The 17,576-nt window shown below is 41.2% G+C and overlaps 1 protein-coding gene across 2 annotated transcripts in view; it reads right to left on the reverse strand.

Moving 5' to 3' along the window:
- Window positions 1-1,542: 1,542 nt before the first annotated feature.
- The window catches only part of MLC1 (modulator of VRAC current 1), a 63,741-nt gene continuing 47,707 nt past the window's right edge, over window positions 1,543-17,576 (reverse strand). For both annotated transcript variants that reach the window (XM_033959020.1, XM_033959021.1), the window contains exons 11-13: window positions 16,071-16,193; window positions 11,149-11,316; window positions 1,543-1,924 (exon numbers count right to left, since the gene is read on the reverse strand). In XM_033959020.1, the coding sequence (XP_033814911.1) occupies window positions 1,850-1,924; window positions 11,149-11,316; window positions 16,071-16,193 (366 nt within the window). In that variant the 3' untranslated portion in view covers window positions 1,543-1,849. The remainder of the gene's footprint in view (window positions 1,925-11,148; window positions 11,317-16,070; window positions 16,194-17,576) is intronic.

Here is a 17,576-nt window from a genome sequence, read left to right on the forward strand (position 1 = left end):
TATGCATGTAGATATGGATGGATATTGATTTTTCACCCTCTGCAAATTGGATGGGTGGGGGCAAGGAGGGAGTTTCATTTCAAGGATTTCATCTTTTAATATCCTAAATTTTGTGTTAATAGTGTAATGAGCAATTTGTTTAATATGTTTCTCCTGCTTTATTGTATGTTACTATCTAAAATTTCAATAAAATTTTGGAACTAAAAAAATAATTAATAAATAAATGAACTTGCCTTGGAAAAAGGCAAATGCTAAATGCTTAAAATAAATCCTCACCTTGCTGTCTTCACAGCATACTTTCCAAGCCTACCTATGTTGCAGGGTTAGTACCTAATTCACTAAAATTACATATTACTCATATCCATTATTTTCTCTAAACAAAGGCTAATGAGTGTACCTCTATAACATAAATTTTATGTTTTCCAGATAATTTAGGCTTAAATGTGTGCAAGGTACTTTGAGGATCAATATTTCTGTCTCAATGAGACCTTTTAAGCTATATGCTTCGCAGTATATACCAATGTTGTTTTATTTTTACTACCATTCAACTTATTCTACACTCCTCTTAAGTCAATGAACTTTTATTTTCCATCAAAATAGCAAGCTGGCAAACAGGACAAAACCCCTACAGAAGAGCAGTATAAGCAAGATGAATCAGTTATACAAGCTCATAAAGTTACAACAGTATTTGACACCTGGCAAAATTTAGGAATCATTTCTGTAATGTACTTTTAAGAATTTGTCACACAATTAGATCAGTGTAGAACAGTGGTGTAGCTAGAACAGTGGGGCCCTCTCATATAATACTTATTTATTTTTCCAATTTTCTATACTGTTCTCCAAGGGGAACTCAGTGCAGTTTACATGAATTTATTCAGGTACTCAATCATTTTTCACTGTCTTTCCCGGCAGGCTCACAATCTATCTAATGTACCTGGGGTAATTAAGTGACTTGTCCAGTGGGTTTGAACCCACAACCCCAGGGTGCTGAGGCTGTAGCTTTAACCACTGTGCGGGAAGGCTTCAATGGCTGGGAGAGTGTAGATGGGCTAGAGTAGGTTTTAATGGAGATTTCGGCAGTTGGAACCCAAGCACAGTACTGGGTAGAGCTTTGGATTCTTGCCCAGAAATAGCTAAGAAGAAAAAAAAAATTAAAAAAATTTAAATTGAATCAGGTTGGGCAGACTGGATGGACCATTTGGGTCGCTATCTGCCGTCATCTACTATGTTACTATGTCACTCTCCCCACCCCACCCCCTTGCACTATTTCTTTTTACTCCCTCCTACCTTTTCAAGAGACTGCTGGCAGCGATTTCTACATGCTGCCAGCAACTGACCCAGAAGCCTTCCCTCTTAACAGAAAACATGTCAGACGGAAGGCTTCGGGGTCATCCAGGGGCAGCCTATAGGAACCGCTACTCTTGGCTTTTTGAAGATAGCAAGTGCAGCTATGCTGAATTCTTGAAGGGCACCGGAGGTGGGTGGCGCGGACTCCACGGGATTCCGCCAACCCATTTCCGGTGCAGCTTGCTTGCTTAGAGGACGCAAAGAATTTCCCACCCCACTCCATTTGATTGCTATGTCACTGGTGTGCAACAAACAAGCAGCAAAACACTTTCTATGGAGCAGAATGAATACCGAGCAACGTTCTTGTCTGGTTTCATACATAAATGCCAAAAAGGGGTTGGGGGGGGGGAACCTAAGGCATATATTTTAGAGCCTGTGAAAGGCATGTAAATCATATTGCTCTTTGATCCCATGGCAGCCTAGAGAAAGCTAAAGTAACTTTGAAACCAAGCTCTGATTTCTAAGGTATGCTCTTGTGTTGGCTGGTCTGCTTTCATCCATGTTATTGTGCCATCTGTACCACAACAGCCTTCCATGCTTTGTCTTTATCAAAGTCCTTCATTGTGCTGTTGGATACCTACAGGCAAACAAAAGACAACAATCTTTGTTAGCAGGATACAGAATTAATATACAACAGATACATTTTTAAAAAAATCTCTCCTGCCGCCCCCACATACTCCAACATCTCGTTCTCTGTCTCCTCTACCAGTAGGATGCTAGAGCTGGAGGGCTCCAGCTAGAGGAAGGAAAGGAATTGGGACTTGCATACCACCTTTATTTGTAATTTAACAACCACACTCAAAGCAGTTTATATACAGACTAGTGTTTAAGCCCGTTACATTAACGGGTGCTAGAATAGATGTCTGTCTGTCTTTCTCCTGCCCCCCCCCCCCCGTCTCTTTCTTCCTTTCTTTCTGTCTCTCTCCCTGCCCCGTCTTTTTTCTTTCTGTCTCTCTCTCTCTCTCTCTGCCCTATGTTTATTTATTTATTTATATCTTTCTTTCTCCCTCCCGCTATCTTTATTTCTTTCTTTCTATCTTTTTTTCTTTATGTCGCTCTCCCTGCCCAGACCCTCACTGAAGCTGCCTTCCAGCGGTGCCAGCTAAGGGATCCCTTGCCCTTTCCTCAATCCAGCTGTAGTCAGTTGCCCGCACACTCCTGGCGGGGGAGGGGAGGGGTTCCTTTAGCTCTCGTTCGCTGAGGTGGGGGTGGGCCACCCCATCCATGCACCTCTCTCTCCTACCTGTACTCCAAATGCCTGCTTCTCTCACCAGCCCAAAGCCTCTCTCTCTAGTGGCTATCCCATGTATCTCTTCTGCTCACCAATCCAGGCCCCAACTCCCAATCAAGCATCTCATTCCGCCCCCACCCAACTATCATTTTCCTCCTTGTCCTCCACCCTCATCTCATGATTGATTCCCTTGCTCCTACCCTCAGCTGACCGTCTAATCTGCCGGTTCCTTCTTCGGACAGATGGGAATGATCTCCCTCTCCCCCCTTGCTCCAGGGTAGTTTACTTTGGGGGGGGGGGTCACAGTCACGGGCATCGGGAGTTTTTATTGTTGCAAGCTCCCCTTTCCCCCTACATGCCAGCGATTGTTGGGGTTGTTGTAGTTTTTTTTTTTTGCAGACAGAGAGAGGGCGGGAGGGGGGGAGTGGCTTCCGTGGTGATCTGGCTGACTCCCTTGCCGGAGCTATTTTTCAGTTTAAAGGTGCCGCGGCGGCTCCTCTAATGATCCCCGCCTGCATTAGAAGTCTTCTTTGAAGCAGATGCGGCTCGTGACAGGAGCCGCAGCGGCACCTTTAAACTGAAAAAATAACTCAGGCAAGGGAGCCGGGCAACTGGCAGTTCAAGTCGGAGCTTCGGTATGGGCCTGTTCGCCTTGCCGTAATGTATTTAATCTGATCCCTGCACCTCATGGCCAGAGAAAGAGGAGCAGAAGTGCTGGTTCAAGATACCCGTAACTCTCAGTTAAAGCCTTGGTCCTTCGGCCCCGGGTACGTTTGTCAGCTGCGCCTCTGCCCAGGTTGGGAGGGAGAGAAGGAGGGGAGGGGGTCCTGAGGAATGACGCTGTCTCCAACCCGCCGCTAAGCCAACAGCCATCTCGGGAAATTTGTGCGCATGCGCACTCCTACATGCGGGTCGCTACAGCTCACGGAAAACCGGCGCACACATAGGGAGTGCGCATGCGCGGCCTAGCGTTTTATTATATTAGATACTTCAAGCATCTTCCCTATTTGTCCTGGTGACTTGCCCAGAGTCACAGGATGCTGAGGCTAAAACTAAAACTAAACCTTAGGTTTATATACCGCGCCATCTCCACAAGCGTAGAGCTCGGCACGGTTTACAGGGTTAGGTTGAAAAGGAGCTACAATGAAGGGTTATAGGAAAGGAGCTAGGAAGATAAAGAGGGATAGGGAACCAAAAAGCGGGAAGTGTTAGATTTTTGAAAAGAGCCAAGTTTTCAGGTGTTGGCGGAAGGATTGGAGGGAATTTGAAACTCTGAGCGGGGATGTGAGGTTATTCCAGAGTTCTGTGGTTCTAAAGGGAAGGGATGTTCCTAGTTTTCCTTCGCGGGATATACCTTTTGTAGAGGGGAATGATAGTTTCAGTTTTTGGGAGGATCTAGTGGAATTAGGGCTAGAAGAATTCCAGAAGAGTGGGATAACGGGAGGGAGGATGCCATGTAGGATCTTGAAGGCTAAACAGGCACATTTAAAGAGGACTCTGGAGTGAACTGGGAGCCAGTGAAGTTTGGACAGGAGTGGGGAGACGTGGTCAAACTTGCCTTTTGCGAAAATAAGCTTGGCCGCGGCGTTCTGGATTAGCTGAAGTCTATGGAGTTTTTTTTTAGTTAGGCTTAAATAGATGGAGTTGCAATAATCCAGTCTAGAGAGGATGGTGGATTGAACAAGGACGATGAAGTGAGAATGATGAAAGTACGATCTCACTTTCCTCAACATATGAAGACTAAAGAAACATTTTTTTACCAAGAAGTTGAGGTGGTCATTGAAGGAGAGAGAGGAGTCTATGATGATGCCAAGGACTTTGCTTGAAAACTCAAGCTGAAGAGTGGAGCCGGAATATGTAGAAGTTGTATCAGAGGAGACCTTTACGGCAGCCACATGCGACTGCAAGGCTCCGGCTGCTCCTAGAAAGAAAATTTAGAAATCGCCCGCCATGAGGGAAGGGAGGGAGGAAAGGTGGAGTCCGTCCGATCGCCGCCGCCATACATCTAGGCATCTCCCTCCCTCCCTTCCCCTTGCTTTCGTGGCAGGCGATTTCTTAAATTTTCTTTCTCGGAGCAGCCGGAGCCTTGAAGTCATGTGGGGGCACCTCGTCAAGCCCTAGAGCAGTGTTTGGATAGCAGTGCACCCCGGAGTGGGTTTCTCAGCAGAAGCAGCAGCCTGAGAACAAGTAGAGCTCTTTTTTTGCTTCCCATACTAAGTGATATTATAGCAGCACTTATTATGTGTTAATGCCAGTCACCCAGGGATGTTATTAGGCGGAAGTTTTAAAGTTCCATATAAACAAATATACGTACTGCTGAATGCTAATAACTGAGGGCTCCCTATTATGAATTAATTAATTAAGAGTTATTTTGGCAGAGTATAAGTTCTGTGTTTGGATATAGAGAATTTGTATTTTTATAGCACTTAAAGTTATCCAGTGGGCAGCTCAATGTTGCCACTTGTCAGCTATCTTTTAGCACTGTTCTGGGACTACCCAAATCAAAACTGATAACTTTGGCCTTTTACAACTTAAACAGCCAATATTGTGTAAGTGGCTGAAATTAATAAAATAAAAAGTGTTGTGCAGCTGGCACAGCCACTGGCCACACATAGGTTTTGAATATTGACCCCCTCCCCCTCCTCCCAATTCAAAGACTTCTGGCCTTTAATCCTCTTCTCTGTTTCATGTTGTTCTCACTGATGTACTGCTCAGGAAGCAACTCTATGGCAGGGCTCGGAGAATCTCTGGGAGGGAACAAGTGAGCAGGAATGCACTACTTATGACCATTGCCCTCACTTCAAGGATTAGTAAGATCTGGGCAGCCTCTATGCGAGCTCAGACAGATGAGGACAGTTAGTGTACAGATCAGTGTTTTGGACATTGCAGGTGGACAGCAGTGTCCATCATTTCACATCCGAGTCTGAGCCTTGAAGTCACATGTGGCTGCCAGAAAGGTCTCCTCTGGTTTCCGGTTGCGTCAGAGGAGATCTTTCCAGCAGCCACACATGACTTCAAGGCTCTGGCTGCTCCTAGAAAGAAAATTTAAAAATCACCCGCAGTGAAGGTAAGGGGAAGGGAGGGAGAGAGGATGGAAAGGTGGGTTCGAGAGGAATAGACGCTGAAGGGAACTAGGGAAGGGAGAGAGGGAGAGAAGGTGGGGTGGAGAGGAGAGGAACAGATGCTAAAGGGAACTGGGGAAGGGACAGAGGGGAGAGGACGCTGAAGGTAACTGGGGAAGAGAGAGTTAGGAGAAGACACTGAAGTGAAATGGGAAAGAGAGATGCCAGTCTATGGGGGGAGCAGAGGGAAGAAGATGGGTGCCAGACCAATGGGGGGAGAGATGGAAGGGAGAGAGAAGGCAGACAGTGGATGGAAGGAATTATATGAGGAGAAGATGAGGAAAGCAGAAATCAGACAACAAGAGGTAGAAAAAAAAATGTCTATTTATTTTCTTTTCTTTTTTTTTTTGCTTTAGGATAAAGTAGTATATTAGTTGTGTTGATAAAAATTTATAAGCAAAGCCCTGCCTGATGAGCATCTCTTTCTCTAGTTCAGCAGCCATAACTTTGATTTATAAGGAAGGAATAAGCTAAATATTGCAGTACTGATGCTTGTATGGATGCTGCGGGGATAGTAGTCATGGGGACAGGGCGGGGATAGTGGTCGTGGAGACGGGGCGGGGACAGGGATAGGGACAAATTTTCCCCATGTTATTCTCTACTTACACGATTCCAGGGATTTTTGAAGTCACGTACCTACCGAGTCCGAATGGATAATGTCTATTCTGAAGATTGGAGAAACCCATGTGGTGTTCCTCAGGGTTCACCACTCTCTCTCCCCCCCAACATTCTATTTAATATACCGGTATATCTTTCTTCGTTGGGTAGCAGATTCAGCAAACTGGGAGTAAAGCTCTTCAGCTAAGTTGATATTACGGTTGTAATTTCTTGTCCATCTCGGAACATAACATGAGAATTGCCAAACTGGGACAAACCGAAGGTCCATCAAGTCCAGCATCCTGTTTCCAACAGTGACCAATCCATGTCCCAAGTATCTAGCTAGATCCCAAGTAGTGAAACAGATTTTATGCTGCTTATCCTAGGAATAAGCAGTGGATTTCCCCAAGCCTTCTCAATAATGGCCTATGGACTTCTCTTTTAGGAAATTATCCAAACCTTTTTTAAACCCAGCTTTGCTAACTGATTTCACCATATTCTCTGGCAATAAATTCCAGTTTAATTACATGTGGTATGAAGAAATATTTTCTTCGGTTTGTTTTAAATCTATTACTTAGTAGCTTCATCGCATGCCCCCTATTTCTAGGATTTTTGGAAAGAGTAAACAAAATGATTTACATCTACCCTTTCCACTCCACTCAGTATTTTATAGACTTCTATCATATTACCCCTAGGATGTCTCTTTTCCAAGCTGAAGAGCCCTAGCTGCTTAGGCCTTTCCTCATAGAGAAGTTGTCCATCCCTTTTATCATTTTCATCGCCCTTCTCTATACCTTTTCTAATTATGCTACATCTTTTTTGAGATACAGCGACCAGAATTGCACACAGTATTCAAGGTGTGGCTATACTATAGAGCTATACAAGAGCATTATAACATTTTCATCTTTGTTTTCCAGTCCTTTCCTAATAATTCCTAACATTCTATTTGCTTTCTTAGCAGCCGCCGCTCATTAAGCTGAGGGTTTCAACGTATCTTCAACGATGACTCCTAGATCCTTTTCCTGGGCAGCAACTCCTAAAGTGGAACCATGCATAATGTAGCTATAGTTTGGGTTCCTCTTTCCCACATGCATCACTTTGCACTTGCTCACATTAAACGTTATCTGCCATTTTGACGCCAAGTCTCCCAGTCTTACAAGGTCCTCTTGCAATTTAACAACTTTGTGTCATCAGCAAATTTAATTGTCTCACTAGTTATTTCCATCTCTAGATCATTGATAAATATGTAAAAAAAAAAAACAGTCCCATCAGAAACCCCTGGGGAACCCCACTATTTACCCTTCTCAATTGAAAATATTGACCATTTAAACCTTCTCTCTGTTTTCTTTCAACCAGTTCTTAATCCATAATAGGCCATTATCTCCTATCCCATGACTTTTTCATGAATTCAGAAGTCTTTCATGAGGTATTTTGTCAAATGCCTTTTGAAAATCCAAATACACAATATCAACTGGCTCACCTTTAGCAATATGACAAATGACAAATGTTCTTCCATTGTAACCCCCTTACATAAATCTTTTGTAATCCGTCTTGAACCGCAAGGTAATGGCTGAATAGAAATCTCTAATGTAATGTAATGTTTATTCATCCCTTCAAAGAAATGCAGTAGACTGGTAAAGCAAGATTTCCATTGACTAAATCCATGTTGGCTTTCTCTCATTAATCCATGCATATGCATATATTCTATCATTTTATTCATTATATTAATCTCTACCATTTTGCCCAGCACCAGTGTCAGAATCACTGGTCTATAATTTCCTGGATGACCTCTAGAACCCTTTTTAAAAATTGATGTCATGTTGGCCACCCAACAGTCTTGCAGTACTTTAAGAATAAATGGGACATCCACGTGGGATCCCTACGAGGGTCGAGTTAAGGAACTAGGTCATTAGCACTCAGACTTAATGAGGTGGGTCAGTGGAGTGGGCAGACTTGATGGGATGTAGCCCTTTTCTGCCGTCATCTTTCTATGTTTCTATGTTACTATGTTGTATTTTAGAGGAGAATTCTAACAATAGCTCTGCAAGTTAATTTTTCAATTCTATCAGCACTCTGGGATATATACCATCCAGTCCAGGAGATTTGCTACTGTTCAGTTTATCAAACTGACCCATTACATCTTCCAGTGTAACAGAGATTTGTTTAAGTTTCTCTAATCAGAATTGAATTCCATTTCCGGCACTGGTAACTCCCCCACATCTTCCTTGGTGAAGAACGAAGCAATTAATTCATTTAATCTCTCCGCTATGGCCTTATCTTCCCTGAGAGTCCCTTTTATCCCTCGGTCATCTAGCGGTCCAACCAATTCTCTTTCCAGCTTCTTACATTTAATATACCTTAAAAATATTTTACTGTGTGTTTTTGCTTCCAATGCAATCTTCTTTTCAAGGTCTCTTTGCTGTTTACAATTATTTTCAATCAGATCCTTCTTCTACTTTCTGAAGGATTCTCTTTTGGCTCTAATAGCTTCCTTCACCTTACTCGTTAACCATGCTGGTTGCCTTTAGGTCTTCCCTCCTCCTTTTTTAATACATGGAATATATCTAGTCTGGGCTTCCAGAATGGTATTTTTGAATAACATCCATGCCTGATGTAAATTTTTTGCCTTTGCAGCTGCTCCTCTACATTTCTTTTTTACCATTCTTCTCATGTTATCATAGTCTCCTTTTTTAAAGTTAAATGCTGTTGTATTGGATTTCCTGGGTGAATTTATTCCAGGGATTATATCAAATCTGATTATGTAAAGATTGCTGTTATCAAGCGGCTCCAGCACCATTGCCACCCGCACTAATTCATGGACTCCACTAAGAACTAGGTCTAGAATTGCTTCACCTCTTGGTTGCTATACCAGCTGCTCCATAAAGCAGTCCTTGATTTCAACAAGGAATTTTATCTCCCTAGTTTGCCCTGATGCTACATTTGTCCAGTCAATATCAAGATATTTGAAATCACCATTATTGTGTTACCCAGTTCGTTGGCCTCACTAATTTCTGAAAACATTTCAGCATCTGTCCGTTCATTCTGGTCAGGCAGATCACTATCCTTTTTCCCTTTACACAAGGAATTTCTACCCATAGTGATTCCAAGGTATGTTTCCTGTAGAATTTCAAGGTATGTTCCTGTAGAATTTTTAGTTCATTCAATTCAAGGCTCTCTTTAACCCTCAGTGGCCCACCTATGACTCAATCAAGCATATAAAATAACAGATGCTTGCTTCTTTGTGTTTCCAGCCAGCCAGAAAGGTGGACTGAGATCTCCACCACTACATTTCCTCATGCATTGACAGGGGAAGGAAACCATGCAACCGGCCCCCACTCCAGCCCTCAAGACTGGGGCCACACAGCCTGCGCTTGTCTCAGACAAAATCTGGGGCAAGCTGCACTATAAAGGGAATGATCTCCAAGCGACCTTAACCATTAGAGCAGGCTGGCTAGGCTGGCAGTCCTGCCCCCTTACTTAGACTACTGCAACTCCTTGTATTGTGGTAGTACCGATAAAGAATGCGAGAGACTGCAGCTACTCCAAAACATGGCTGCCAGACTAATCTTCTGGTGAAGCAAATTCAAAAGAGTTACCTCACTCCTAAGGGAACTACACTGGCTGCCCATAAGAAAAACAATGCAATACAAAATTGCATGTGTAGTCCACAAAGCCATTTATGGGAAGAATTCCAGAGGACTAATCATAGACATCATTGTTACAAACTCCATCCTCAACTTGAGACCAGTGCAATGCTTTAAGGTGCCCTTCCCCTCACTTTTTCACATACTCTGAAAGAAATTACATGAATCCACCTTTGCATTCCAAGGGTCCCAAATCTAGAATGGCCTCCACAGCACCTGCATCAATCAGGCACATATCACAACTTTAGGAAAATGCTAAAGACTCATCTCTTTTCTTGAACCTATAGCTCGAAATGCAAAGACCTTCTACCTCTTCAGTCTATAACTCATTGTCCATGATCACTGATTAGAAATCTTATTGTAAACCACATTGAATCCTTGCCAAAACTTGCGATATAAAAGAAAATGTATGGTATGGTATGGTTCTCTGAGAAAAGAGATACCTGCTAGCTACAGACTCCTACGCCAAGGGTCTGTGTGTCTTCTTGCAGTCAGAGCTGTCTGAGGACAGTAGCCCAGGAGCCAGTAGTATGGTCGGACACCCCAGTGTTTGGGACAGTGCATTAGCCAGCTTCCTGGGTTTGGCAAGCAGCAGCATGCAGATGATCAGCTGTAGCAGCATGCTTTACTTAAGCCATGTCTGCCCATCATTTTGTGATAGGCTTTTTTAACTAACTGATAGTACAGTATAGCTAGTAATAGTAAAAGATTGAGCTCTCTTATTTTTTTAAAAAAACATTTTATCCCACAATTCTAGGCAGGTTATAATTTTACATATATAAAATTCTTACATATTCATACTATACAAACAATCCTCACTGAAACAAGAATCAAAAACAAAATCTCAAGATACCAAATCTCAAGGTTACCAAAAAGTTTTAATACACAGGATGGATTTTCAACTGTTTCCTAAACTAAGCAGCTGACTTAATTCCCACCAACAAAGCATTCCATAAAATCATATTTTGAACATAAAAAATAGAGGAACCATAAGTGCACAACCTAATAATAACTTTACAAGAGGGCACATCCAGCAGTAATTTGTCTTCAGAGCATAAGCTTCAATTAGGAAGATAAATTTTCAAAATTACAGGAACTTCGTTATTCAAAGCTTTTGGCCAGAACATTCAACCCTTTCCAATGTGTTAGACGTCAAGAGAAAAATTCCAGAAGTGTTGCATGTTTCAACTTACTGCTATTCACTAACCTTCACTGTTCGGTGATGCTGCCTGTTGTCTGGTGATGTAGTCCATGATGGGTCACACATTTTCATTTCAGTTTTGTAGCTTACAGCATATATGACAGTAGCAACAGTAAGAAAGGCTTGCATGAGCAGTGTCAACATTAGCAGTAAAAGGAGAACATCATAAGACTTCTGGAAATAAGCAAACAGAAGAATACTTAAATAAACCCCCTTTCTTGAAATTCTGTATTCCTCTCTTCCAATTATCACCCTTGAATCAAAGATTGCTTTAACATAAGCATCAGGATTCAACTTTGCAATGCACTAGGTTTCGGGCATCTACTAAATAGGATCCACTTGCCAGAACAGTACTAGTGGAGACAGTGTTTAAGGAATCCATTTCCTTTGCTTTTCAGCAATCTACAAACTAAACAGAGAATTTTTTTTTAATGAATTCAATAACTCACAGCCAGTACATTATTTCAAAATGGGTAGCATCTAAGAAAATAATAATTCTCAGAAAGACTTCCATATCCCTACCTCAACCCACTTACTAACAGTGATTGTCTAATTCAGAAGGATTATACAGTAACTTCTAATTCCTCTCTAGCCACAATGAAATCCAATAGCTGTTTAGAATCAAAGAAATTATAAGAAACCCCCTCTAAAAGAATCACACATAAACAAGGAAATTTCAAGATAAATTTGGCCCCTAGATTAACCACTCTTGGCCTAAAAGCCAAAAATGTCAGGCGCATTTTCGGTGTTTCTCGTGAAAGATCAGGAAATATACGTATAGATGGTCCCATAAACTGCTCATATATATTGCGAAAGTATAAACGTAAGATATTATTGTGATCTAGTTCAAGGGCAAATGTAACAATTAGAGTCAGTCTCTGAGTTATTATCTCCAAAGAAGATTCAAGGAAACCAGTTAAATCTACTAGTGGATCATTCCTTCTGGAGTTCTCAGACTCCCCAGTATTCCTCCTATCAAGATATTGAGCTCTAATAATTGGAGGAAAAGCTTCTTCTGGAATCTTGAGAATCTTAAAATATCCTTTTACTAAGTCCACTGAAGATATCAATGGGGACTTAGGAAAATTAAAAAAAATGTAGATTATTTCTCCTCAACTGGTTTTCCAAATACTCCAGCTTCCTATAAACCAAATTCTTATATTTTACTAAAACCACTCCTAAACTCTGTACTTCTTCACATTTCTGTTCAAGGGAAGTTACTTTCTCCAACTGTTGAATCATCCCTTGAGAGTGAGTTGCAATTTTTTTCTGAAAATATTTTAAATTCACCTTCCCTTATCCATGTTTCATAAAAAAAGAGGAATTCAAGTTCTGTATGGCCTTCCAAAGAACATGAGATGGACTCCAGCTTAAAGCAAAACCTGTCTGCTGGAGCTAATTAGAAATAAGGTATAGCAACTTTCAAACTAGGGGCTCCTTTTATGAAAGTGTGCTAGGGCTTTAACGCGTGCTAGCTGCTACCGCCTCCTTTTGAGCAGGCGGTAGATTTTCGGCTAGTGCGTGCTATAGCGCGCACTAATCCAGTGCATGCGATGAAACCATAAGCGCACCTTCGTAAAAGGAGCCCTAGAGCACAAAGGAAAGTTGATGGTTTGTTAAGCATCTGGATACCATGAAAAAGGCAAATTAGTGTATCCTGATAGTGGGGTTTTAGAAAAAGCGAAGTCCAAGGGCTGGATACTCAGAGGGACTTGCATGTTTAGTGCCAGCTACTAAGAAGGTAATTGTATATAGTCTTTTTGCGCATAAATGGCCTCTTATACCAACTGGTGTAAACGTACGCACCATGACATGATGTTATATATTTTTGCTTGAAGTTGTGTAAAGGAGGCAGAATATGGACAGAGTTCTCAAGTACACACAGATTATAGAATATGTTAATTTACACATGTATGTGAATAATCTAGATGCAGACAATTATACTTTCTCAAGAGCAGGTATAAGTGGCTGGACCTGCAAGGTAGCACAATTGCTGCTACTTATGCTACTATTTTATAAATATTATTAGTATATATGGTCTCTAAAGGTATATCCTCATGGATACTTTCTAAAGTTTATAAACCTCATTAGTGTCGGCTGTATGAAAACAAACTTTCTTCCATACAGACGAGTGACACGCTGAGATTGATAGTTCAATTTTCTTTATTAACTCATGTAGTATAAATAGTCATACTCATCTCAGTCTACGCGGGTGGGGACAGCACTCCGACATAGAAACTATGTTTCACCCTAATCGGGCTTTCTCAAGGAAAGTCCCCCTTATGCCATACAGCTCATGCTCCCCGTTAGCGTGTCACTCGTCTGTATGGAAGAAAGTTTGTTTTCATACAGCCGACACTAATGAGGTTTATAAACTTTAGAAAGTATCCATGAGGATATACCTTTAGAGACCATATATACTAATAATATTTATTGAAACACTGGGTCTCTTGACATGCTATTTGGAGTTATTTGGCCTGTACTATTTTATAAAGACACACAGGAGCTTATATGTCTATACAAGTAGGCTCCTACTGTACTTACCTTCATAAACCAGGTTCCCTATTATAAAAATGTTCTCTAATTCTCTAAATGTATAAGTCCCCTATCCATAAATTTTCAGTGGGAGTATACCACTTGTTACACTCTTTTGGGGCACAGGCATGACAATGTAAATTATTGATATATTAGACACTAATTGGTATTACCAATTATCATTGATAACTGGAGTTAGTTGACGCTGATTAGGTGCATAACTGCAAATTAGTGCCAACTATACTTAGCTGCTATTCTAGAAACAGCACACACATGCTATAATGTGTAACTGTAAGGGGGCGTGTACATGGGAGGGGTGTGCCTAGCACTTATGTACTAAGATTCTAGAATACTGTCAATTTCATATACCAACTACAACACTTAGGGCTCCTTTTACTAAGGTGTGCTAGCGTTTTTAGCGCGCACTGAATTGCCGCACACGCTAACCCCAGTGGCATTATCGTTTAGCGCGCGCTAAAACCGCTAGTGCAGCTTAGTAAAAGGAGCCCTTAGTCGGGGTCATTTACAACAGCCATTGACATGGCTTTAAGTGGCCACACTTACATATTGAAGCATAACTGTTAACTTATGATAGAGATGTTTCATACTAGATGTCTTCCCTCTCCCGCCTTTCCTCCGAAGTATACATATTGAGATCTTTAAGTTTGTCCTCATTCGTCATAAGGCATATGAGGCAGACTTAAAGATCTCAATATATGCGTACTTTGGAGGAAAGGTGGGCAAGGGTAGAAATGATAGGTATTTAAATGTCTCTATGTGGCATAAATACACAGGAGACGAGACTCTTTCAATTGAAAGGAAGCTCTGGAATAAGGGGGCATAGGATGGAGTGAAAGGGGACAGACTTAGAAGTAACCTCAGAAAATACTTTTTCATGGAAAGGGTGGTGGAAAGCGTGGAATGGCCTCCCATTGGAGGTGAAAGAGATAAGAAATATACCTGAATTTAAGAATGCTTGGGACAAGTACATTGGATCTCTAAGACAGAGGAAGGGTATGCAGCCATTTCCAGAAGCTGGGATTTGGGGGTGTGTGTGAGGAAGAACTGTGAATCTCAGAATACTGTGATAGGAGATGGCATTTCCGAGGCGCAGGCTTGTGGGAATCTCATGGGCATGTGAAAGAACTAACATTCTAGCTGGGAGATAAGAGAAACACCTGTTGCTTACTGCAGAAATGAAGTGTGTAAGACAGGACAAGAGGTAGTGTGAAAAAAGTATATAAGAGGCAATCCTGGGACTTTTCCTTTAGAATCCAACAGCACGCTATAAAGGGAGTCCCATGGTTGGTTGACACGGTCTCTCACTACCTGGAAAGGATTCCCCAGTCAGTTGTGAGGAATGGTGATGTCATAAATCAATCTTGGTGATGTTATTTTGAATTATTTGTGCTTTGTATATATTGCTCTGCAGTTAGCATATCACTGCCCTGCAATTTGTGTCTATATCAGCTGTGCTCAGTATAGTACTGCCCTGCAATTTATGTAACCAATAAAGTAGCATAATTAGCCTTATCTTATATCTGGTGTGAAGTGCTCACTGCTGACTACCTAACAAACTTGGCAGTACAAAGGGATAATAAATGACATGGACAGGCAGACTAGATAGTCCATTTAGTCTTTATCTGCCTTCTTTTTTTTCTATATTGGCAATTTTGTGTGCAATTGCCGATATAGAATTCATGCTTAATGTGCAGCAACCTAGTGCCTAAAGTTTGGCAGTCTTTCCAGAATTACCCATTATAACTAAAAATTATTTTATAATTAATTTTCAGAAGTCTTTTTATTTTAGGATTGGGCGGGAAAGAGGTGGTATGGTGACCATGATATATAGTTCATTATAATCTCAAGGTAGGACAGGGGATGAAGGAAGGGCTGAATGTTAAGGGGTGGAGGGGCAAGAGGGGAGGTTTGTCTAGAGAGTCTAGGGCATCTAACACGCATCAGCCCCGCTTCTGAATGTACTAGGGAACTGCATCGTCTCACAGCAGCTTCATATTAGTTTCTACAGGGACTTAAATGGTTATCAAGTCACAACACTCAGCTGCAAGCTCCAGGCATATGATGAAAATGTTTAAATGTTAACTTATTTTCTCTGTTTCAGGGAAGCTAGAGCTACATTTTATGGATCTACATCCTGAGAAATTAGGTCAGCTTAGTGACATGAAAATACCTCTTTAATTGAATTAGGTCTTGCAGAAACCTAAGGCTAAGGAGTTTTTCATAGCACAATGGCTCCTATAGTTTCCTTTGCCAGCACATACAGTAGCTCTTTGACAATTAATTTTGGAAATGCTGTTTAGGCAAACAAAAGATGTCTAAAGATTAGATAAACTCCAGTTACTGGAGGTAAAAAAGAGTAAATAAACACTTACCTTAATGCTTGGCGGGTAGCTTTTAAAGATGTCCACAGTTCTTATGATGCTGACAGACAGATATCCAGCAGCAGTGAACAATAATGGAGATGTGATACTGCTGGTGACAATCAGAACCTCAACCTATAACAGAGCCTCAGTCAGACCTTTAGCATATTACAGAAGAAAATTAACTTTAAAAATTCATCTCTGCAAAGTCAAGTTGTGATATCTTCCCCCAACTTAAATATCTTTTTTTGTAGCCTAAGAGGGATATTAACACTATCTAATTTTATTTATAAAAAGCTAACATGGGACTCATTCTGTATTATATTATTGAGGATAGTTGAGAGACAGGGTTTATCTTTCTGTTAATATTTTCCAAAATCTTGAAAAATGGAATATACAATGAAGCTTGATATTAAGAAGCATATCCTGACTTGGTCCTGAAGACTCAATGATCAATTTTGTTTTCAGGCTATCTTCAAAGAAGGTGAATGAAACTTGGGTGGGGGGGGTGGTTCCTCTAACGTAAGTAAATGCATCTCCTATATATTTGGTAATGGTAGCCTGAAAACCAGACCTATCAAAAGAACTCAAGGACTGAGTTGGGAAATCAATTTACCAGTAGCATTCCTAGCATTTGAAACAGCAGTACTTCAAAACAGCCAGCCAAATTCTTCAAAGGCATGAATATGAGGTCTGTTCAGAAAGTTCCAGGACAGTTTGAATTGCGTACCAATGGTAAGTTCTTTTGCTAGGTGGTGTTGAGTAGCTTGAAACCTCATAAGCAACCTACTTTTTCCATTTGTTGATATCTGTTTTCATCTCTAAGCTACAGCAGTTTTTGTGAAAGTGTGTTTCCGTGATTGGCTATTTTTCATCATGTGTGACCTCAATGAGCAGCATGAAGTTCTGTTTTAAATTGGGTAAGACCACTACAGAAACTTATGAAATGTTGAAAGTGGCTTATAGGGAACATTCATGAGTCATGGAAGGTGTTTTGAATGTGTCAAAATTCCCAAATTTTGTGGAACGACGCAATGACAGTTCTTCCCCAGCCACCTTACTCTCCTGACTTGGCCCCTGCCGACTTCTTTTTGTTTCCTAAACTTAAATATCCATGCTGAAAGGAAAGCAATTTGACATCATTGAAGACATAAAGCAAAATTCAATGCAGCAACTTTTGACGATTCCTGAAGATGCGTTTAAGGACTGTTTCCAGAAATGGAAACAATGTTAGGGAAAGTGTATACGTAGGGAAAGGGAGTACTTTAAAGGGGACCCAATGGAATAAGTTGAAAGATTGTTTAATAAATTTTATGTCTAAACAGTTTTTATTGACATGATACAAAGTAGACCAATAATTAGTCCGTCCCCCTGATGTAACACCCCCCCCAAAAAAAAAAAATAGCATAAGTCCATTACAGACGCAAGGCAGACCAAAGCTCCAATCAAGGAATAAAGTGTATCCCCAGGGCCTTGACTCTGATGACCCAAAGGGTACCCAACAAGCCACAACTGGCC

Source organism: Geotrypetes seraphini, chromosome 9 (assembly GCF_902459505.1).
Source record: "Geotrypetes seraphini chromosome 9, aGeoSer1.1, whole genome shotgun sequence".
NCBI lineage: Eukaryota > Metazoa > Chordata > Amphibia > Gymnophiona > Dermophiidae > Geotrypetes > Geotrypetes seraphini.